The sequence below is a fragment of the Cheilinus undulatus genome, linkage group 18 (genome assembly GCF_018320785.1).
Source record: "Cheilinus undulatus linkage group 18, ASM1832078v1, whole genome shotgun sequence".
In the NCBI taxonomy this organism is placed as follows: domain Eukaryota; kingdom Metazoa; phylum Chordata; class Actinopteri; order Labriformes; family Labridae; genus Cheilinus; species Cheilinus undulatus.
Window position 1 is genome coordinate 26,792,892 of NC_054882.1, and position 22,074 is coordinate 26,814,965.

Below are 22,074 nucleotides of genomic sequence, written 5' to 3' on the forward strand. Positions count from 1 at the left end.
TATTTACATGTGGCGAATTTGAGTTATGCTGCTATTCCAAAAGTGATGGGCAAATACTGTTTGGTATAAAGAGTTATTGTAAAGATCTGGGTAAGTCTTCTCTGGCTTTGTTGCTTGAAAAGAGATTTTTCAATATATGTTGTTCATTCACTATGATTGCTTTTGGTTCAGTGGGAAAGAGTCTCGCTCTCTCTCTCACGCTATAACTAGGGCCTCCAAATGTCTAAAATCACTGCTGCCTGTACTTTTACACATTGAGTAGAGTCAGAAAGTATACATATCTTGGTTATTGGCTTGATGCATATTTCACATTTCACACAATGTTGTTTTGTACAGAAACTGATCCTGAGACCAGATCAATGCAGTTTTATAAATCAGTAAAGTCCTTCCATCAGTGCTCGATCATGATTACAGTTTCACATGCTGTTACTTCCAATGTCAAATCACTAGTCTCACTTGTCATTCAGCTGTATTAATATAGAGCTCTTTGATACTCACAGAGAGGTGTAATCAGTGCTTCTGTTTTTAATCTATTAACCCTTTACTGGATGTTCTCTACTCTATGACATCTACTGGACTCTCTCAATCTCACTGAACTAATTCCTCTAGTCCAGCATGTTAAGTCTGAACTTTTAAACATGCCTTACTTAGAAAAAGTATTCAAAACTGACCTTTAAGAGGAAATGCAATGATCTCAAAGTACTCTGTATTTTATGTTTGCTAAGATGGACCATCTGATAACGCAAGGGAAGTCTGTCAGATTGTGGACCCACCCTTCACTAGTTCTTCGAATTCTGATGCACTGCCTGTCAATAAACTATCATATCAAACAACTATTCAAGGATGTGACCTTTGTTTGCTAAACATAATGTGCCACATCATGGCATGTACTTTGCTAACAATGCTGAGAACCAGAGCAGGTGCTGCAACATGCAAAATGCTGAAACTGGCTATATAAGCCCTGAAGATCCAGCTAGGTTCACCATAACAGCTCTGACTGCAACAGAATGATAGGCACACTGTATTTCTTAGCGGTGCTGAGCTCCACCACAGCCTGGGGTGTAAGTATTGCTCTAAAAGCCAAACTGGCTTACCTTACTCATTGGGTTTCATTGTCCTGATAATCTCTACATTGATATAATTCTTTATAGCGTGCAGGCCTGTGGAGTGAGGGCAGGAATGAGACAGGAGGTGGAAGTGAGGACAGGTGCACATGTGATGCCTTCTTGCCTACTGCCACCTTTCCTATCAAAGACCTTGTGGAGTTGGAGCAGGCTGCTGTGGAGATCTCACACCAACTGGAGTTGGAGATGGGCAAGGTACACAGACTTATCTGAAGCATGTGCAATAGATCATGACATATTTGGGTTCGGAAAAAAAGTGCTTGAAATGTATTTTTGTTTCAGGTTGAAGAATACGAGTCTAAGCTGACATCCTATGCAGAAAAGATTGCAACGTTAACAGCAGAAATTGACAAAATGGAGAAGAACCCTGACAACTACAATGACGCCGACATGGAAGATGTAAAGGTAGAGATCAAACAAGTGGAGGCCCTGATCAAAGATCTTCAGCTCTCCATCAGCGGCTCCACAGCTGTCTTTGAGTCCCTGCAAACTCAGGTAAGACCTTACAGTAGCTGTCAGCAGACATAATGCCAATCTACATCTACTTATGGGCCGTGTATTTTCTATCAGATTACAGCCATGGTGGAAACCCTGAATAAGCTGGAGAAGACCTATGACAAGAATCTTGTCCTGGCTACCCGTCGAGAATACATTGAGGTGCAGGCACAACTGGAGGATTGTGAGAGACGCCACCAAGAGCTTTTCAACCCCAACATTGGTAGGCTCCTTCACAATCAGATCCACTTTGAAATCTAAGTCTTCTCATCGATACATTTGACCAATTTTTCGTTTTCTTCTGCAGGTTCTTGTGCACACACTGGTATCACCAGGATTGGCACACCAATTGTTAGCCATCTGAATGCACATCTTAGCACTAGCTATAAATATGGAGGCTGGGGTAAAGATTCAAAACCCATTCCTGACAGAGAATCTATGTACTGGTTCTCTGGCAAAACTGGGGCTTCTATTAGTGACATTAGATTCTACACTAACTACAAAAACCTCATTTTGGGAAACCACTTCCAGCATTACACTTTATCGAGCGGCTGGACAGGAACAGGGAATAACTACATAGTCCGCGACAACACCCTTTATTATCAGTTATACAGCCCTTTTGGGTTGGGGAAGTACAATTTCACTTCCTCAAAATATGCGTCCAGGGTGATTCCAGGCGCTAGCAGTCGTTTTTCCTACACCAACTCTGGTAATCAGAATTTTGACTTTGCAGCAGATGAGACAGGCCTGTGGGTGACCTACGCTTCAGAGGAGTCCAGCGGGCTCATGATCATTGCTAAAATAGACGAGCCTTCATTTGGGGTTGTGGAGGAGTGGACGACTAGCGTCTATAAACCAGGTGTGAGCAATGCCTTTATGGTGTGTGGTGTTCTGTACGTCGTCAGAACCATTGATATCAACACTGAAGAAATATTCTACAAGTTTGACACCAAAACCAAGGAGGAGAGCTACGTTAGCATTCCCTTTGAGAGGTTCCAGGATAAGTACTCCAACCTGGACTACAATCCCACAGATCAGAAGCTCTACATGTACAATGACGGCTACTACGTTACATACCACCTGTGGTTTAACCACACAGCTACAACCACAGTGGAACCACAAATGCTTCTGAGCAAATCACCATAAGTGACCTACTAAATGACATATCATTTGAATCAATTGAAGCAGTTGTTATCATGTCTTTCCTTTTTCTTGCACTTCCTGCATTGCCTCTGTTCTTTTATTCCCGCTAATAAATGATCTAAAGCATTGCAAAACATGTGTTGCCTGTCTTTGTGCAAATGTTCATACTAAATCAAAACATTCTCAGAACATGACAGAAAACAACTACAAACAATAAGTTGACCATACCCCCCTGATGAAGTGAGTATGGAGAGAGTATGGTGATGATACTTTTATAGTGCACAAATGCTGATGGTTACTGTGTTTTATCTTGCAAGTCTTAGAAGCATGGAGAATCTGATAAATGCATATAACTGCTTTCCAATCGCAAAACATCAAGTCAGTATACTGAAATCCTAGCATGAAAATATAAAATTTCAAATAAAAAAAAACATAGCCTACTTAATAACCTATTAGATACCACCAGGACACTGATAATATTAGCACTCAACCACACACAAGGAAATAGCTTAGATAATTAAATTTTGAGAATCAGGATTATGATTTAAAAAAGGTTTTATTTTAGATATTAAAGCTCAGCTTAAACACTAGCTTAAGGTAACAATCACAGAATGTATATATTAACAACATAACATTATCTGTGTAGCTCTCTGCCCGCTCCACAGTTATCATTAGCATTGTCACTCTGGCCTGCTGTAGGCTAACTGTTGCATTTTTAGCTAGCTACAGTAAAGTTATATTTAGGACAGAAAAGAAACATTTTATTTCAGATAATAAAGCTAAACTTGAATACTAGCTTTTGGTAACAATCATAGAATGTGTTACAACAAAACATTAACGGTGCAGTTTTCTACTGTTATTGTTAACATATTGTCACTCAAGCCTAATGTAGACTAACTGTTATGTTGTAAGCTAGCTACAGTATAATTATGATAGTTTTCACAGAAAAAAAATCGTTTTTCAGCTATTAAAGCTCAGCTTTAACACAAGCTTTAGGGGACATCCACAGAATCTATATCAAAACAACACTTGCCCTGTAGCTCTCTGTCCAGGCTGTAATTGTTAGCATAATGCCACTTTAGCCTTCTGTAGACTAGTTGATAAGCTATATTTTCCACTAGCTAAAGTACAGTTATGATATGAGAAGTGTTTTATTTTAGATAATAAAGCTCAGCTCAAACACAAGCTTCAGTAACATTCATAGAACGTATTTATTTGTACAGGTCAACATTTACTCTGTAGCTCTCTGTCCAGGTTTCACTTGTTAGCATACTGGCACTTTAGCCTGCTGTAGGCTAACTGCTGTATTTTGAGTTTGCCAAAACAAAGAAATGATAGAAATAACATTTTATGTTAAGCTTAGCTTGAACATTAGCTTAATAAATTATTAAATTATAATAATTATTAAATTAATTAATTGTTAGCATATTGTCACTTAAGTCTTCTGTAGACTAGTTGATGTATTTTTAGGAAACTTAAGTAAAGCTATGATATGAAATATGTTTTATTTCAGATATTAAAACTCAGCTTAAACACTAGCTTTAAGTAAAATTCATAGAATGTATTAATATTTTAAATTAACACTGTGTAGCGCTTTGTCCAGGCTCCACTGTTGTCGTTGGCATATTGTCACTTTAGCTTGTTGTCGGCAAACTGTTGTATCTTTAACTAGCTTAGGTGAAGTTTTGACTGTTATGATCAAAGAGAATGTTTTATTTTAGATATTAAAGCTCAGCTTGAACACTAGTTTTAGGTTATATTCAGAATGTTTTTATGTTAATAACAACATAACATTAATTGTGAAGTCTCTGCCTGCTTCAGTGTTATTGATAGTCACTTTCGGTCAGTTGTTTTATTTTAGATATTTAAGTTCAGCTTGAGCTAAAGCTTGAGGTAACATTCTTTGTCATGTTTACAACACAACATTAACTGTGTAGCTCTCTGTCCAGGCTACACTATCAATAAACTTAATACAAAAAGTTAGGAAATTTGTGTTTGGCAGAGAAGATTTGAAAAATTTTTCATGGGCACAACCCACATACTCAGCTCTGCTGCTCATCCCACAAATGCATGTTCCTTACAAATGTGGCACCATTTAAAAGGGAAATAAACAGGCTTTCCAACGGTATAAGATTTATTGCCAAGAAGCAATGTTACAACAAAGAAATAATCTACCAAACACAAATTTCCTTCCTTTTTTGCTAAGTTTAGTATATCCTTAAAACCTGCTGTAAGCAAGGGCTAGGATACAAAAAGTAAGTCAAAACTTGACCTGCAAAACCTTATTACAAAATGCTTGATAATGCCGAGCAAACACTCTGCTTACAGGAAAAACTTTGTCCCCCATGGAAACACTTTAACAAGGCTCATGTAGTTAAGGCTAAAGCTGATGCAGCTATGTTAGCTTTGTAAGTTGTATCGGTAACATAGCTAATGTAGCCAAAACAAATGCTAAAGAAGCTACATTGGCTAAAGCTAACAAAGCTACATCGGTTTTAGCTACAAAGCTAATGTAGCTATGTCTTAATTTTGGCTGCCAGTGTAATTAACAACAGTGCTGCCTCCATTAGCAGTGCTAATGTTATAACAAACTATCACGATATATATATTTGCAGAAAAAGTTCATTTTTTGATGAGAAAGTACTTTGAAAACCTTGTATTTGTGTTGAATGTTCCTTTTTAGTGGGGAATGTTGAGTCTACTATATTTTGCTTATGTTTTTTATGTTAACATGTTTTGGAAAAATAGGGCTGGTGTGTTCTTGTATTTCTGTGACATGTCAGGTTGTACAGTGTGAAAATGGCCTGTGACATTTTTGTGAATAGCAAATTATTTTCACAATCACAAAACCTTTAAGCAATCTCTGCTGTCATGCATGTTCATTCACCATTCAAAGATGAGTCAAGCATAAGAATAGTGATTGAGGAAGCAATACTTAGAGGCCTATGAACCTGCCAATGTCATATGAGAAGGTTTTTTTTTTTTAAAGATGATACAAACCCGGATGATCCATTGTGTTTTATTAGATTGGATCCAGTTTAATCACCATATCCATATCCAGCTATAAATATGATGATTTCCTGCTGTATAACGCATGCAATACACAACTAACAGACCATAAACATAACAAAGAGCAGACTAAATCACTACACCTGGTATTTTTCTCATACTCCTCCCATAATGATATTAAACTTGATGTGGTGGACTCAGCAATGTCACCTTAAGTAAACAAGGATATGATCATTACCTAATCATTCAAGACAAACCAAGCATGGGAAGAGAGAAGGTGTCTGCGATGAGATGATAACATTTGTCTTTAAAAACCCTCTGACCAGAAAGTCAAGGAGACACTTGAGAGGAAGACTGAGTCAAGATGTTGTTGTTGTTTCTTCTTCTGTTGCTTCTACCAGCCCTCAGTCCGGCTTCAGCCTGGATTGTAAGTGACCCTTATTTTCTTTAAAACCCGTCAGGTGACCTTGTTGTTTATTACAGTAATGGTGGTCTTAATTTCAGCCAGTGGAGGACTGGGAGTCTGGCAATGTGACTGCATCAGAGGGAGAGTCTGGTCAGTGTGTTTGTCATGTTTATCTGCCAGAGACCACCTTCCCGGCCGACCGGGTTCAGCACATGCAACAAGTCAGCAAGGATCTGATCCTGGAAGTGGGCATTCAAATGGACAAGGTGCAGTGAGACCTATTTAGATTGCATTTGAATGATCATAAGCCAATAATGAATGCTGATCCCTGTTTCTTGTTTCAGATTGAGGGCTATGATGGTAAGCTGAACGTCTACCTAAAGGAACTGGCAGAGCTGAGTTTCCGAGTGGCCATGCTGGAGAGCAGCGCCGACAATTACATCAAGCTGGACTTTGAGCTGCTCAGGATCGAGCTCAGAGAGTTCGAGGCTCTGGTGTCACAACTTAAAGACTCCCTCAACTCCTCCTCACCCATGTTTGACAGCCTGTACAATGAGGTGAAGAAGATTTTTATAGACCTACCTGCAAATATTGTTGTCATTCTAGATTTGAATGTTAGATTTATATTTGATCGCAGATCCGCAACATGACCCTCATTGTGAACCAACTTGAGACTTATGACAAGAGCAACCTGATGGTGATCCGCATTGAGTTTGCCAAGCTGCAGAAGAAGCTGGAGGAGTGCCAGCAGGAGCAGGATTACATTGAGCCAGATATCGGTAGAAAACCATCTGAAAGAAGACAGTGAATGGTTAAAAAGCCTTTTTGTGCTGACTGATGCCAACATTTCTCTTTTCTTTCCAGGCAACTGCAATCACACTGGAATCTTGAGCATCAGCAAACCATTGGTGGTCCAGCTGAATGCTCATCTGAGCGCAGGATACTATTATGGTGGTTGGGGGAAAGACTCCAAACCCATTCGAGGTCACGAGTTGATGTACTGGTACGGTGCTTACAGCAGCACCAGTGTACATGACTTCTATCAGTATGCTGACTATGACAAGCTGCTTCTGAGGTCTAATTTTAAACACCATGACTTAGCTTGGCCTGGTACTGGTAACAATTACATTGTTCATGCTAACGCCATGTATTACCAGATCAACAACCCTTTTAGTATGGCAAAACTGAATCTGACCAGCTCTGCCAAAGACTACAGAGTGATCCCATCTGCCAGCACAAAGTTCTCGTACAGTTATTCAGGGAATCAGAACCTGGATTTTGCAGCTGATGAAACAGGATTGTGGGTAATGTATGCCTCAGAAGAGAGCAAAGGTAAAATAGTGCTTGCTAAAATCAACGAGAAATCATTTGGTATTGAGGATGAGATGAGCACCAGTGTGTTCAAACAGCTGGCTGGGAACGCTTTCATGGCCTGTGGAGTCATGTATGTCACCAGGTCAGTGGACCTGACCACAGAGGAGATCTTCTACTCCTTCGACAGCAGGACCAAGGAGGAGAAACACCTGAGCATCCGCTTCCCCAAGTTCCAGGAAACATACTCCAACCTGGACTACAATCCCACAGACCAGAAGCTCTACATGTACAACAACGGTTACTATGTGTCCTACAATGTGAGGTTCAACAAAGAATGAGCCCTCTTCATCCATATGTGATCAGTCGATTATGATTAATAGGACTGATCTGCATTTACTCACTCTGTCACTTCAGTGGTATAGATCTACTCACTGTAACACTAACACTGTCTTTTCCTGAATAAAATCAAACTGAAGCATTCAAGACATGTCTTTTTTTGCTTGATGCACACCATCAGTCAAAAGGTCTACTATTAACATAACTGAAGTGTAGAAAGCTTTTTTCCAGATAGTCAAATGCAATTTTTGCATTAAAGCATTTATTATTTGAAGCAAGTTTATTTGTGTTACATCCAGTATTAAACCAAGATAGTGATTAAAGCATTATCGATTAAGCATTCATCAATGTCAGTGATATTTCTTGCATGCCTTCCATTTGAACACATTTATCTTTACCATATCTAAACTGGACAAAGACATGGCGCAGCTGAGACAGGTTTACATTTGTTACTAAATGGAAGTTTAAACAGGATATCTGTCGAAATCAAATAACTGATGCAACGGTGGGAGTGAGCCACTGTGGTTTATACCATGGACAACACCCTTTTCTTCCCACAATCTGCTCTTTGAGTGTTGCAACTAAATCAAATAAAATGCAGCTGCTCTAAAACTGTGTTAAAGAAAAAGAAAATCCTTTAACAGTGGGTGTTATTGTGATTTATTTTTTCATAGTTTTTAAGTGAAACTGATAAAGTTTTATGAATGGGCACAGCTGCAGACAAGAACTACAACCCCAATTCCAAAAAAATTTTGAACTGCTGTGTGAAATGTACATAAGAAAATAATTTGTTTATTTTCAATTTTCATAAACCCATATTTTATGAACAGAAGAAAATAAACAACATCAAATGGTGAAATCGAGATATTTTACCATGTTGTGAAAAATATCGCCTAAGTTTGAATTTGATGGCAGCAACACATCTCAAAACAGTAGGGACAGGGTCATGTTTACCATTGTGTAGCATCCCCTCTTCCTTGAGCAACAGTCTATAAACATCTGTGAAGAGAGAGAGACCAGTTGCTGGAGTTTTGGCAGAGGAATGTTGTCCCATTCTTGTCTGATGTAGGATTCTAGCTGCTCAGCGTACCTGGGTCTTCTTTCCCATTTTATAATTTTCTTGTTTGTTTTTTTCACTTTTATGATGCTCCAAATGTTTTCTATTGGTGACAGGTCTGGACTGGACTGCAGGCATGTTAGTTCAGCACTCAGACTTGTGTAATGTTAAGCCATACTGATGTGACTGATGCTGTATGTCAGGGGTAATCAACTAAAATTCAAAGAGGTCCAGTCAGAGAAAATGTATTAAACCAAAGGTTCGGAACATCCAGGGACTTCAGGGACTTGTTGCGCTGATAAAATATGAATATTTTCTTTGTCGACAGCTCACCTGTTTCTCTATCTGTGACTCTCTCCTTTAGGGCCCTATGAAATCAGTTTAATTTTTTGCCAAATTTGGTTTAAATTTTTTGGAATTCCGTTTTTAAGCTTTCCAGATTTTACCATGAAAAAGTGTCCTTTTTATGTAAATGAATAAAATGTTCACAAATGAAATAGAAATAACCTTAAATTCATTGAAAAAGGGCCACAGTTAGCCCAGGGGCCACAGTTTGGATAACCCTGATATAAAATAAATATAACCAGTGTATCAGACATTTTACATTTTAAGACACATTCACGTGTATAATCACACACATTCTAACTGATGTTTATAATGTAAATGAAGAAATCCTTCTGTTCTCTCAAACAGAGTGATAGTGACTTATTAAGAAGGTCACATTAAAGTTAAATGGTTAAAAGTAAACCTGTACATTTTCTTTACCCTCACAGTCTGTAACAGTCCATGCAGTTTGATGCTGCATTGTTCTACTGACTGTAACTGTTCTCTCATCATCTCCCTCCAACTTCCTGTCTGTCTGTCTGCCTCAAATCAGACCGCTACATTAATGCAGACACGCATTGGCTCATTAAGCAACCAACAGTAGCTACGGAGGAATTATGAAGCTAATTGATACTTGAATGTAACATCATTTAAACTACGGGACTTCAAGTCCGTCTGACATGAGTTTGAAGCCTCCATGGGGTGTGCAGGTCCTCAAGTTGTGACTTCATTTGTGTGCCTCACACACAGACACCTCTCTCTCTCTCTGTGACTCTCTGGTGTGGTGAGGTAAAATAACTTGTAGCACAGATGGGTTTTCTTGTGGGTGTAACATGTCGCACAGTACTGCCCCGTGCTGAGCAACCTGATGTTTGCCGGTGTTTCGTGCAGCTGCTTTGACATGCTTTGTATTGTTTAGGAGGGGGTGGGTGAGTGTTTGTGAAGTGAGGCACAAGTTGTGCCCCGCTTTAGTGATCTCCCGGAACATATTCCTCAGATATACGTTCCTCTTTCTAGAAAACACAACAATTCAGTCAAATTCATTCAATTTCCGCAATTTCCGCGTTAAAAAGTTGATTACGTTTTTATTGACCAATAACATAATTCCATTAACCCGGAAATCATAGGGTCCTAGACTCCTTGTGTCAGGTCACTCGTCTTTTTGTCTGCTCTCTTTGTCTTTGTAATGATTGTAGGTCCGGGTCCAGGTCCGTATTAGATGGCGTCTAGGTCCGAACCCGGACTACAGTCCGCCAGTTAGTGGCCCCTGCTGTATGTGGTTAAGTACTGTCTTGCTAAAAAATGAAAGGCCTGCCCTGGAAGAGACATTGTCTAGACAGGAGCATATGTTGCACTAAAACCTCTATCTAGTTTTCAGTACTGATAGTGCCTTTCCAGATGTGTAAGCTGCCCATGCCATGGGCACTAATGCAACCCCATACCATCAGAGATGGCTCCTCTCCTTTTTAGTCCACAGAACACAGCATCTGAGCTTTCAAAAAAAAAAAAAAATTCAAATTTCTACTCATCTGACCACAGAACAGTTTTCCATTTTGCCTTAAAATGAGCTTTGGCCCATAAGAGATGGCGGCTTTTCTGGATCATTTTCACATATGGCTTCTTGCTTCTTCATTGTATCATACAGCTTTAAATAGCATTTTTGGATGGCACGGCTAACTATCTTGACAGGCAATGATTGATGGAAGTGTTCCTGAGTCCATGCAGGGATGTCTAGTACAGAATCATACCTGTTTTTTTATGCAGTGCTGCCTGAGGGCCCATGGATCATGAGTATCTCTTGATAATATTAAGTACTGTAGATGGTGAGATATTCAAACTCTTTGCAATTTTATGTAGAGGAACAATTTTCTAAGATTGTTCCCAAAAGTTTAGCTTTTTCATATTGGTGAACCTCTCTACATCTTTATTTCTGATAGGCTGTGCCTCTCTAAAATGCTCCTGGCAGGTTGCTATTTAACCTAATTAGTTGCAAAGTTCTCTTCAATCTGTTTTGCATAAGTACCACTTACTCTTCCAGACTTTATTTCATCCCTACTTTTTTGAGATGTGTTGCTGCCATTAAATTTAAAGGAGCTAATATTTTTCATGAAATGGGGAAATGTGTCAGTTTCAACATCTGATATGTTGTTTATGTTCTATTGGGATGAAATATTGGTTTATGAGATTTGTAATCATTGCATTCAGTTTTATTTATATTTTACACAATTCCAGAACTTTTTTGGAATTAGGGTTGTATATTAAACAAAGTAATTTATTGGAAAGTACTATCTAAATTTCTAGATTGCACTTGTTGAAACTTGGGCACTAACAATGGATGGAATCCCCTGAGGGTGGAATGAACTACCAGACTCCATTAAATCAGTTGATTCCTTTTCTACTTTCAAGAGAAAGCTAAAGACCCAGCTCTTTCAGGAACACTGGTGACCCTCAGCTGGCGAAGTAAGTCAGTCCAGACGTCCCCCTCCCCAGCAATGCTTTCAAGTTCCTCTTTAGAGATTCTGAGGTGCTTCCAGGCCAGATGGGACATATGATCCCTCCAGCAAGTTCTGGGTCTGCCCTGAGGTCTTCCCAGGAGGCATCCGGATCAGATGCCTGGACAATCTCAACTGGCTACTTTAGACGTGAAGGAGCAGCGGCTCTACTCGGAGATCTCTCCAGATGTCTGAGCTCCTCACCCTATCTGTGAAGCTGAGTCCAGACAATCTCCCGAGGAATCTCGTTTCAACCACTTGAGCCCACACTCTCATTCTTTTGGCCGTTACCTAAAGTTCATGGCCATAGGTGAGGGTTGGAACCAGTGTTGTAGCCGAGTCACCAAACCTCGAGTCTGAGTCGAGTCCAGAGTTCCTAGTGTTCAAGTCCGAGTCGAGTCTAAGCCACCAAAGAAAAATCTGAGTCGAGTCCCCAGTACCTAAAAACTAGAGCCAAATTAGTAATTTTTTTAAGCCATTCTAGCTAGACAGGTGGGTCACACTGATGTGTTTTATTAATGCATGCATGTCTTTTTATTCTAAAGGACTGGAGGAGCTGTTTACAGCAGGGGTGCACAACCAGACATCTAGCAGCCTTAGAGAAAGTGTTATTTTGGCAACCATTTTTTAGTTTTAGTCTTTAGACAAAAATACTTTTAGTTTGAGTCACACTTTAGTTCTGATCCCCCTTCATAATTTTACTCGAGGTAGTCGTTGAAAACTCAAAAACATTCCAGTCCAGGATGAGGGTCCTTGATTTTTATTGATATTGACACTCTTATTAATACTCTTTAATGATCACACTTTATATGGATAATATTAGTTCTATATTAACAGGATTATTTGTGTCTTTAGGGTGGAAAAATGAGATGTTTTTAACTGAACTCATGCTTTACATCTATCTTACACTAAATATTCCTCCTTTTAAATGACTGGATTTATTCAGATTTCCCACTAAAAACTAGAATTCTAATTTTTTCCGTTGAATATTTGAACACATCATGAAAAGGTCTTAACTTTGTCCCCCCTTCGATATTCTTTAGTCTGAGTTGTCAGTAAACACATCATCGTTTTACCATGCCACCTCATTTAGCTCACTAATCAGCATTATCTAACCAATGTCAACACAGCTCAACGCTGGATTAATATTTTTGACTAACAGGACTCACTACAAGGTTTAAGAGTTTTTATCACCCTGCCAAAGACTGAGGAGGATTACTAATATGACGAGTCTGAGCAGCTGATGGAGATTTTCTGTGATTCAAAGGTAGGCTGGCTGCATTTGAGTTTAATTTCTTGGAAAGATTACTGCGGGAATACAGAGGAGAGCCACAGGTTTAGGCTACCTATCAACCTATCAGCTCCTCTCTCTGTCACCCAGGCTCCTCCACTCCTCCTGTTCTCTCTCCTCTGGTTGTTTTCACAGACAGCAGGTTAGATACACGTGAACGCGCATGCAGGTGAACGCATTTGCTGGGCGCTGCTTGAACGCTGATCAGTTATGCAGGATTTTCTCACACAAAAACAACAAATATTAAAGAATAAAGTAGTCCTCAGCAAAAATGGGTTGGAGTCCTCCTCGAGTCCTGACACAATCATTAAAGATCGAGTCTGAGTCCGAGTCCAAGTCCAAGTCATCAGCGCTCGAGTCCAAGTTGAGTCACAAGTCCTCCAAATCAGGACTCGAGTCAGACTCAAGTTGGACTTGAGTACCAAAAGACTGGTTGGAACATAGATCAACTGGTAAATCGACTGTTGAATCCCACAGCCATTCTACTGTACTTATTTATAGTAATCAATAACCGTGTTCCTTTTAAGTATTTCAGCTGTGCTTTCTCTAAGATGACCTTCCAGTGTTTTTTTTCTCATAATGCACTAAAATAACCATGTTATTACCAGATAAATATTTGGTATAGGACCATAAAAGACAGAATAACAGACTCAACTACATCTGGCATTGTTCTCATCCAGCTCCCATGATCAGGTCAAACCTGATGTGGTGGATTTGGCAACATTTCTTTTCTCAAACAAGGATATTGTGTCTTCAAAATATGAACAAACCAAGCGTGGGAAGAGAGAAGGTGTCCGTGATGAGATGATAACATTTGTCTTTAAAAAACCCTCTGACCAGAAAGTCAAGGAGACACATGAGAGGAAGACTGAGTCAAGATGTTGTTGTTTCTTCTTCTGCTGCTTCTACCAGCCCTCAGTCCGGCTTCAGCCTGGATTGTAAGTGACCCTTATTTTCTTTAAAACCCGTCAGGTGACCTTGTTGTTTATTACAATAATGGTGGTCTTAATTTCAGCCAGTGGAGGACTGGGAGTCTGGCAATGTGACTGCATCAGAGGGAGAGTCTGGTCAGTGTGTTTGTCATGTTTATCTGCCAGAGACCACCTTCCCGGCCAACCGGGTTCAGCACATGCAACAAGTCAGCAAGGATCTGATCCTGGAAGTGGGCATTCAAACGGACAAGGTGCAGTGAGACCTATTTAGATTGCATTTGAATGATCATAAGCCAATAATGAATGCTGATTCCTGTTTCTGCTGTTTCAGATTGAGGGCTATGATGGTAAGCTGAACGTCTACCTAAAGGAACTGGCAGAGCTGAGTTTCCGAGTGGCCATGCTGGAGAGCAGCGCCGACAATTACATCAAGCTGGACTTTGAGCTGCTCAGGATCGAGCTCAGAGAGTTCGAGGCTCTGGTGTCACAACTTAAAGACTCCCTCAACTCCTCCTCACCCATGTTTGACAGCCTGTACAATGAGGTGAAGGAGATATTTTCTGTAGTACTCAGAAGTAATGAAGTGTTAGATTCTCTTAATCTGAAGTATGTGGTCAATGCCAGATCCACAACATGACCCTCATTGTGAACCAACTTGAGACTTATGACAAGAGCAACCTGATGGTGATCCGCGTTGAGTTTGCCAAGCTGCAGAAGAAGCTGGAGGAGTGCCAGCAGGAGCAGGATTACATCGAGCCAGATATCGGTAAAAAAAACCATCAAAAAGAAGACAGTGAATGGTTAAAAAGCCTTTTTGTGCTGACTGATGCCAACATTTCTCTTTTCTTTCCAGGCAACTGCAATCACACTGGAATCTTGAGCATCAGCAAACCATTGGTGGTCCAGCTGAATGCTCATTTGAGCTCAAGTTACTACTATGGCGGCTGGGGGAAAGACTCCAAACCCATTCGAGGTCATGAGTCGATGTACTGGTACGGTGCTTACAGCACTCCCCATGTTTACGAGGTCTTTTTCTACTCTGACTATGAGAAGCTGCTCCTGAGGTCTGCATTTAGAAAATACACCTTTTCAAGTGGTTGGATCAGTATTGGTAACAATTACATTGTTCATGGTAACACCATGTACTACCAAACTCACCATCCTTTTAGCATTGGCAAATTAAATCTGACCAGCTCTGCCAAAAGCTACATAGTGGTCCCATCTGCCAGTGAAAAGTTCTCGTACAGCTACTCAGAGAATCAGAACCTGGATTTAGCTGCTGATGAAACAGGATTGTGGGTAATGTATGCCTCAGAAGAGAGCAAAGGTAAAATAGTGCTTGCTAAAATCAACGAGAAATCATTTGGTATTGAGGATGAGATGAGCACCAGTGTGTTCAAACAGCTGGCTGGGAACGCTTTCATGGCCTGTGGAGTCATGTATGTCACCAGGTCAGTGGACCTGACCACAGAGGAGATCTTCTACTCCTTCGACAGCAGGACCAAGGAGGAGAAACACCTGAGCATCCGCTTCCCCAAGTTCCAGGAGAAATACTTCAACCTGGACTACAATCCCACAGACCAGAAGCTCTACATGTACAACAACGGCTACTACGTGTCCTACAATGTGAGGTTCAACAAAGAATAAGCCCTCTTCATCCATATGTGATCAGTCAATCATGATTAATAGGACTGATCTGTGTTGACTCACCCTGTCTCTTCATAAATTTACTCACTGTAACCATATCACTTTCATTTTCTCAGTAAAATCAAACTGAAGCATTCCAAGACATGTCTTCTGGTCTTTGCCTTCAATGCATATTTCCCACTCCATCATAGCTGTCCTATTGAATGTCAAGGTAAATAAAAAGAAGAATTGAAAACTGATGTATTATGTATTGTGTTTCATCCAAAAAGACTAATGAAGTTTGTGCAATGGAAAAACACTATCAATAATTACTGAATGTTAAAAAATAAAAGTCCAATTAACAGCATGTCTTCTGGCTGAAATTAATACGCTATCAAGCACATTTTATCTTCATCATATCTGAAGTGGACTACGAAATGAGACATGCACTAAATCTGAAAGAGGTGCTTTGATAGAAGATTAAACAGGATATCAAACAAAATGAATTATTGACAATGGGTGGGGGGGTGCCATTGCTGGAGTCCATGTGAAACACACACATTGCCCACAACAGCGCCAACAGAAAAGGGTTATCTAACATGTTTGCATAAAAATGGAGTCTAAATGGTATTATCATCCAATCAATCAGTCAATCAGTGTTTTTATAGCAGTAGTTTCTAACCAATGTTATCTCAAGATACTCTACAAAGAGGGAAGGTGTTGACTGTACTCTGTTATATTGTTCATATGTATCTAACATTAAGCACTAAGCAACCATTAGTAAAGTTACAGTGGCTGAAGAAGAAGAAGAAAATGCAGGGAGTAAGGGGAAGAAGCTAAAAGAGAGGAGAGGAGGTGCCAAAAAAGATAAGAGAGAAATGCAGAAAAAAAAACAAGCAAAACAACAACAGTGAATAAAATAGATTAAGGCTGTTCTGTCCTTGGCTTTATTCACACTCAAAAAATTGGAATAAAAAATGTAAGGACTATCACTAGAATCCTACAATCCTCTTCAGGTGGTTAAAATTGCTCTCATTGCAGTAAAATCAAAAATCTGTTAACTGAACATTTAATCGTGCTCCGGACACAGACTGTCCTGTGACATGAGAGCTTGTTTGGTGCAGCACTGAAAGTCATCCAAAATTACCTAGAGAGATGGGACAGTTCTAACCTTGCCAAGCAGATGGATACACCCGTTTCTGTTTCTCACTGGCGAATCCATCTCGCAAAGCTCCCGTCTAAACTGTTTGGGCCCAGTTAGAAAGTGACAGGACCAATCAGCGTCGAGGGGCAGTACTTTCGGGCGCAGCAGAATCGTAACATAAGCAAGCAGGATGCTGCTAAAGTGCCAGTTTTATTAGAACGTGACAACATTTCTATGTTAAAAGAAAAACAAAGAGCAGCATTGAGTTGTTTTCTTTTTAAAAACAACAAAAGTTGTCTACTGACATGTCTATAGTCGCCATGGTTTGTGGCGTTACGCAGTGCTCTATCAGCTCAGCAGTGGCTACGTCACGTGTTTTGTTGCTCTGATTGGCCCGTAAAGATGTGACAGACAGAACGTTCATCCAGTCGCCTTCTGAATTTTTTTTCAAAGGCTCTGCCCTTTCCCAAACGCTTTGTATAAATGGTTTCACATCCATCCGGCGTGCCAAGTTTGCACAGTTCATGGCGCATAAAAGACTGCCAGGGGGATTCAGATAGTACACTAACTCACAGAGGAACGACTGTAGGGGCTCATTCAAGTTACAAAATCCGGGTTCTATTTAGCAGAAGTGCTTGGAACTCTGACCAGGCTTATCGGTCACGGGATTATATGCTGTGACCAATAACTCTCCGCTATGAATCTCTCTCTCCCTACTCGCTGGGCTCTGTATAGTTAACGAAGCCCATTGATCCCAGGTCAGGTGAAATAACCCCGGTGTCAGATCAGATATCATATAAATCTGTAGCTATTTTACAGCCTAAAAACAATACAAATAATTTTACCAGAGGGGACCAGCATCATGAAGACCTGATTAAGGCAATAAAGTCATTTTTGTCAATAAATGACTTAGCCATTATTTTTAGGAAGGTTACAATTTTCAGGTAAAGCACTTAAACTGGTGGGATTACCAGCAATGTGAGCTTGAATATCACTGGCGTTTGGTCAAAACCTCCTATCTCCATTTTTCATTAGTTTAATGTTTTCTTAAATCAGTACAAAATATGTTGACTCGGACCATTCAGTCTTAAATAGTTTAAAGAAAACAATGTTTTCCTCTTCCCTCTCTGCAATCATAGGGAGGGAGATTTTTTCAGATGTGTCCGTAGAGTGAGTAGGTTTCTTACCATGCGAACATTTGTCAATAAAATACAACCAAGAAGTCATAAACCTGCTGTAAATCCTAGAATGTCTTATCAGTACACACAGCTGCACTGATCTCAAGGATGTGAATACATGAATGATGACTGCTGAATGTTGTCACATGTGTTATCTTGGATGATAAGAGGTCTACACCCACAAACTACAGCAGCAGTCTCCTCAGGTATCCTAAAAGTAACGACACAATGTTTGGGATTCTGCTGCTTCTCTTTTCCATCCTGAGCCCTGCGCTGGCCTGGCTCGTAAGTTGACATGATAAATGTCCTTGTTGAATACTGCCTCTGTGAGCTCTTTAATGTCAATAACAAGGTTTGCTTGCAGCCGATGGAGGACTGGGAGTCAGGGAACGTGACTTCATCTGGTGGAGAACTGGAGTGTAAGTGCAGCGTGTTTCTGCCTGACATCAGCTTTCCTGCTGACCGAATGCAACAAATGCAGCAGGTCAGCTCCGACCTGAGAGTGGAGGTGCAGATCCAAATGAAAAATGTGAGTTTAAAAAATCCTTATTTATGATTTTTAGCATTATTTGTGTTCCTTACAATATGAGCTTAGGCTACACATAGTGTCACCAGTTACCAGTTAAACCATGACACCAGTTCTGTACTACAGATAAAATCAAATGAAAATTGAGATGCTTACTGTTTCATTGTTGTAGTCATTACTGAATCTACACAACTTGGCATTGAGCCAATCAGTCCATGGCACTGCTGAGGTGTTATGAAGCCCAGGTTGCTCTGATAGTAGCCCTCAGCCCTTCTGCATTGTTGAGTCTGGTGTCTCTCATCTTCCTCTAGACCAGGGGTGTCCAAACTATAAAAAAAGCAACAGAAGGAGCATCCTCCCAACACTAAACTTAGGACTTAGACGCGCTTTGGAGTTTCTCTATGGGGATCGGGACAGACCAGTTGGCTGGCCAGTCAAACACAGTAATACCATGGTAAAACACCCTGTGGTCCTGACTGTTTCATGCTGATTTATGCTTTCGTCACTCCTCAGATGGAGAACTATGACGGTAAGCTAAATGTCTACCTGAAGGAGCTGGCACAGCTGAGTTTCCGAGTGGCCATGCTGGAGACCAGCGCTGCCAATTACGTCAAGCTGGACTTTGAGCTGCTAAGGATCGAGCTCAGGGAGTTTGAGGCTCTGGTGTCTCAGCTCAAAGACTCCTTCAACTCCTCCTCACCCGTGCTGGAGGATCTGCTTACAGAGGCAGGCAGAAATCATTCAGCTTCACTGCTCTCTTCCAATTTTTTTCTTATCTTACTGTGACTTCATCTATTCTTCCAGATTCACAATATGACCAACCTTGTTAACCAAATGGAGACTTTTGATAAAAGCAACCTGGAAGTGATCCGCATTGAGTTTGCTAAGCTGCAGAGGAAGCTGGAGGAATGCCTGAAGGCGCAGGACTACATCGAGCCGGATATTGGTAAATGCATGTGCCATTTTTGTGGTGCAGTATCTGCTTAGCAGGTTGCATGTGACAGTAACCTTTTTTTCTTTTCCAGGCAACTGCAATCACACAGGAATCCTGAGTGTAAGCAAGCCCACAGTGATCCAAATAAATGCCCACTTGAACTCAGGATACCATTATGGCGGCTGGGGAAAAGACTCTAAGCCAGTCCGTGGCTATGAGTCGATGTACTGGTACGGCGCCTACAGCAGTCCCAATGTTTATGAGTTTTACTTGTACTCTGATTATGACAAACTCCTTCAGAGATCCACCTTCACTCATTACACGCTGCCACAAGGCTACGTAGGCACAGGGAATAATTACATTGTCCATGGTAATACAATCTACTATCAGGCTGCTGCTCCTTTCAGAATGTCCAAATTAAACATGACCTCCTCGGTGTTTAGTCACATGGAGATCTCACAGGCAAGCGAGAAATTCACCTACACCTATTCACCAAGCCAGTATCTTGATTTCTCAGCTGATGAGAATGGATTGTGGGTAATGTATACCAATGATGAGGCAAGAGGTAAAATAGTTGTTGCTAAAATCAATGAGAAGTCATTTGGCATTGAGGATGAGTGGACCACCAGTGCATACAAGCCTCTAGCTGGTAATGCTTTCATGGTTTGTGGGGTTATGTACGCCACCAGGCCTAGTGATCTGAAGACAGAGGAGATCTATTATTCCTATGACACCACGACAGGTGAGGAGAAATACATGAGCATTCCCATCCAGAAGTTCCAGGAGAAACTCGTCAACCTGCACTATAACCCCACTGATCAGAGGCTTTACATGTACAACGATGGCTATTATGTGTCCTACAACGTGAGGTTTAACAAAGAGTGATATGTCTTTTTCTTTGATCTAATGTATTTTAATTGATACAAATGATCTAAACTGTCTTTCTTGTGTCTGTGCAAGGCATGGAGGCTATTTCTGTTTCTGCAATAAAATCAATGTTGAGCATTCAAATGAGTCTCTTGTTTCATTTCCGTTTAGTTGTGAGTTTCCAAAGGGGTCCATTCTAGGACCATCACTAATCTTATCTTTACTTGGGATTTGTTGAATGTCTCATTTGTTCTTTTGGCAATATTTTCGCCGATGACACAACTCTCTCATTCAAATTTTGGTTTGTTGATAAGGGATGCTAATGCTGCTTTAACTTCAGAAGGTTCAGGTTAATCAAATATTCTTTAAATATAAACATACAAAGTTTTTTCATTTTCCATGGGAAAAATATACTGTGAGTATATGTTGAAAATTACTCTGTTGAGATGCTTCAGGTATCAACCACTTAGTTTCAAAGAACTTTTGTTGTTGAGAATTTGAGATGGTAGAACAATTTTACACAATAAGAAGAAACAATACCAGCTATCTTGGTACCATAAGAAAGTTTATTCGTGTTCAGGAGCATTCTAAGTAATTAAGGGGCAAATAAGACTTCTACCCACACCTTGCTACTGGTAATCATAACAAGTAACCAAAATTTTGAAGCATCTTTTTCAGATTACAAAGCCAGAGAACTACAGGACATACCCAATTGTTGAATGAAGCCTAGCGTTAGTTCATGCAGGACACGTCATGCCAGTTGATCCCAATTCTCACCTACCAGCTCCCGCAGCCAATCACAGCTCTTCCTCTCAACACAGAGGTGCATTTAAATATAACATACTTATCACTAATCCCTGCTTGCAAAGATGCTGATGCACCACACTGCTGCTGCTGGCAAAGCTTAACCTCCTCCACCCCAGCCTCCTCCTTTATAGCAGAGAGCTTCTTGCACCTTCATATTCAGATCCATGCTACTGTGGATTTACTGCTTTTGAACTAATTTTATTTCATTCAGTACACATTGTCATAAATGTATCTATCTATATGGGGGGTTTCTAACCATGTGCTCCCTGGAAAGTCAAAGCATTCTGCTTGACTAACCCAGGGAGCATCTTTTCAGCAGAGCCTTCTCCACCAAATAAAACTGTATATCCATTTTGCAATGAAATGGTTCAATGTGTGACAAGAGTGTTCCTGACTTAAATATAAATACCCAACAGTACTCCATAAGCAATTACAAGAGCATCATAACCCAAACTAGTGTTACTATCCATTCTTCTGCCACTAATTCTACATTTATTTACTGCATGCCATTTTTATCTCCCAAATAATAATTTGTTTGCTATGAAGATATGTTGGGGCTTTTGAGGAGTGTATTATAAGTTATTTGTTCAATACATATGTGTTCATATTTTCTGTTGATTGTGTGTTTCTCTGATTATGACAATTAAAAATGTTTAGGTGCAGGTTTCCTCTAAGTACTCTGAGTTCCCTGCCTCCTCTGTCCCACTCTGTATATCTGTAAACTCTGTTTTAATTCACTTATGCATTGTAAAAAAGCAGATTTGTGATGTGAAAACTGTCAGAGCCCTGCCTTTTAGTTCTTTTTTGGTTAAGGTTGCAGCATCTGATACATCTCAGCCCCCTCCTCTTCCTCTCCTGCCATCCTGCCACCCCTCCTCTGTAAGCCGGCCCTCCCTTGGGGAGGAAACGACTCTCCTTTGTGCTTTGGTCGGAGCCTGGCTCCATCTGGTACTGAGCACCAAGAACCAGCAGATTAAAGCTTCTGGGCAGGGTTTTCCCTCCATTCATACACAAGGGGAAACATCACGCAAAAACAAAAAACACATATTCTCTCAATTTTCTAATGGGA

The 22,074-nt window shown here is 40.3% G+C and overlaps 4 protein-coding genes across 4 annotated transcripts; all 4 read left to right on the top strand.

Annotated features, from left to right (window-relative positions):
* The first annotated feature begins 1,007 nt into the window (after positions 1 to 1,007).
* LOC121526581 (olfactomedin-4-like) lies at positions 1,008 to 2,765 on the top strand. The gene is made up of 5 exons (XM_041813228.1): positions 1,008 to 1,061; positions 1,152 to 1,319; positions 1,407 to 1,619; positions 1,695 to 1,842; positions 1,927 to 2,765. Exons 1-5 carry the CDS (start codon positions 1,008 to 1,010, stop codon positions 2,763 to 2,765), a joined length of 1,422 nt encoding a protein of 473 aa, XP_041669162.1.
* Positions 2,766 to 6,135: 3,370 nt separating this feature from the next.
* On the top strand, positions 6,136 to 7,829 carry LOC121526582 (olfactomedin-4-like). Its single transcript, XM_041813229.1, has 5 exons — positions 6,136 to 6,198; positions 6,276 to 6,443; positions 6,522 to 6,734; positions 6,815 to 6,956; positions 7,042 to 7,829. The coding sequence occupies exons 1-5, from the start codon at positions 6,136 to 6,138 to the stop codon at positions 7,827 to 7,829; spliced, it is 1,374 nt and encodes a 457-aa protein (XP_041669163.1).
* Positions 7,830 to 13,869: 6,040 nt separating this feature from the next.
* Positions 13,870 to 15,570, top strand: LOC121525779 (olfactomedin-4-like). The gene is made up of 5 exons (XM_041811903.1): positions 13,870 to 13,929; positions 14,007 to 14,174; positions 14,255 to 14,467; positions 14,548 to 14,689; positions 14,777 to 15,570. Exons 1-5 carry the CDS (start codon positions 13,870 to 13,872, stop codon positions 15,568 to 15,570), a joined length of 1,377 nt encoding a protein of 458 aa, XP_041667837.1.
* Positions 15,571 to 18,099: 2,529 nt separating this feature from the next.
* Positions 18,100 to 20,216, top strand: LOC121525778 (olfactomedin-4-like). Its single transcript, XM_041811902.1, has 5 exons — positions 18,100 to 18,156; positions 18,236 to 18,400; positions 18,911 to 19,123; positions 19,202 to 19,343; positions 19,423 to 20,216. Exons 1-5 carry the CDS (start codon positions 18,100 to 18,102, stop codon positions 20,214 to 20,216), a joined length of 1,371 nt encoding a protein of 456 aa, XP_041667836.1.
* Positions 20,217 to 22,074: the final 1,858 nt, after the last annotated feature.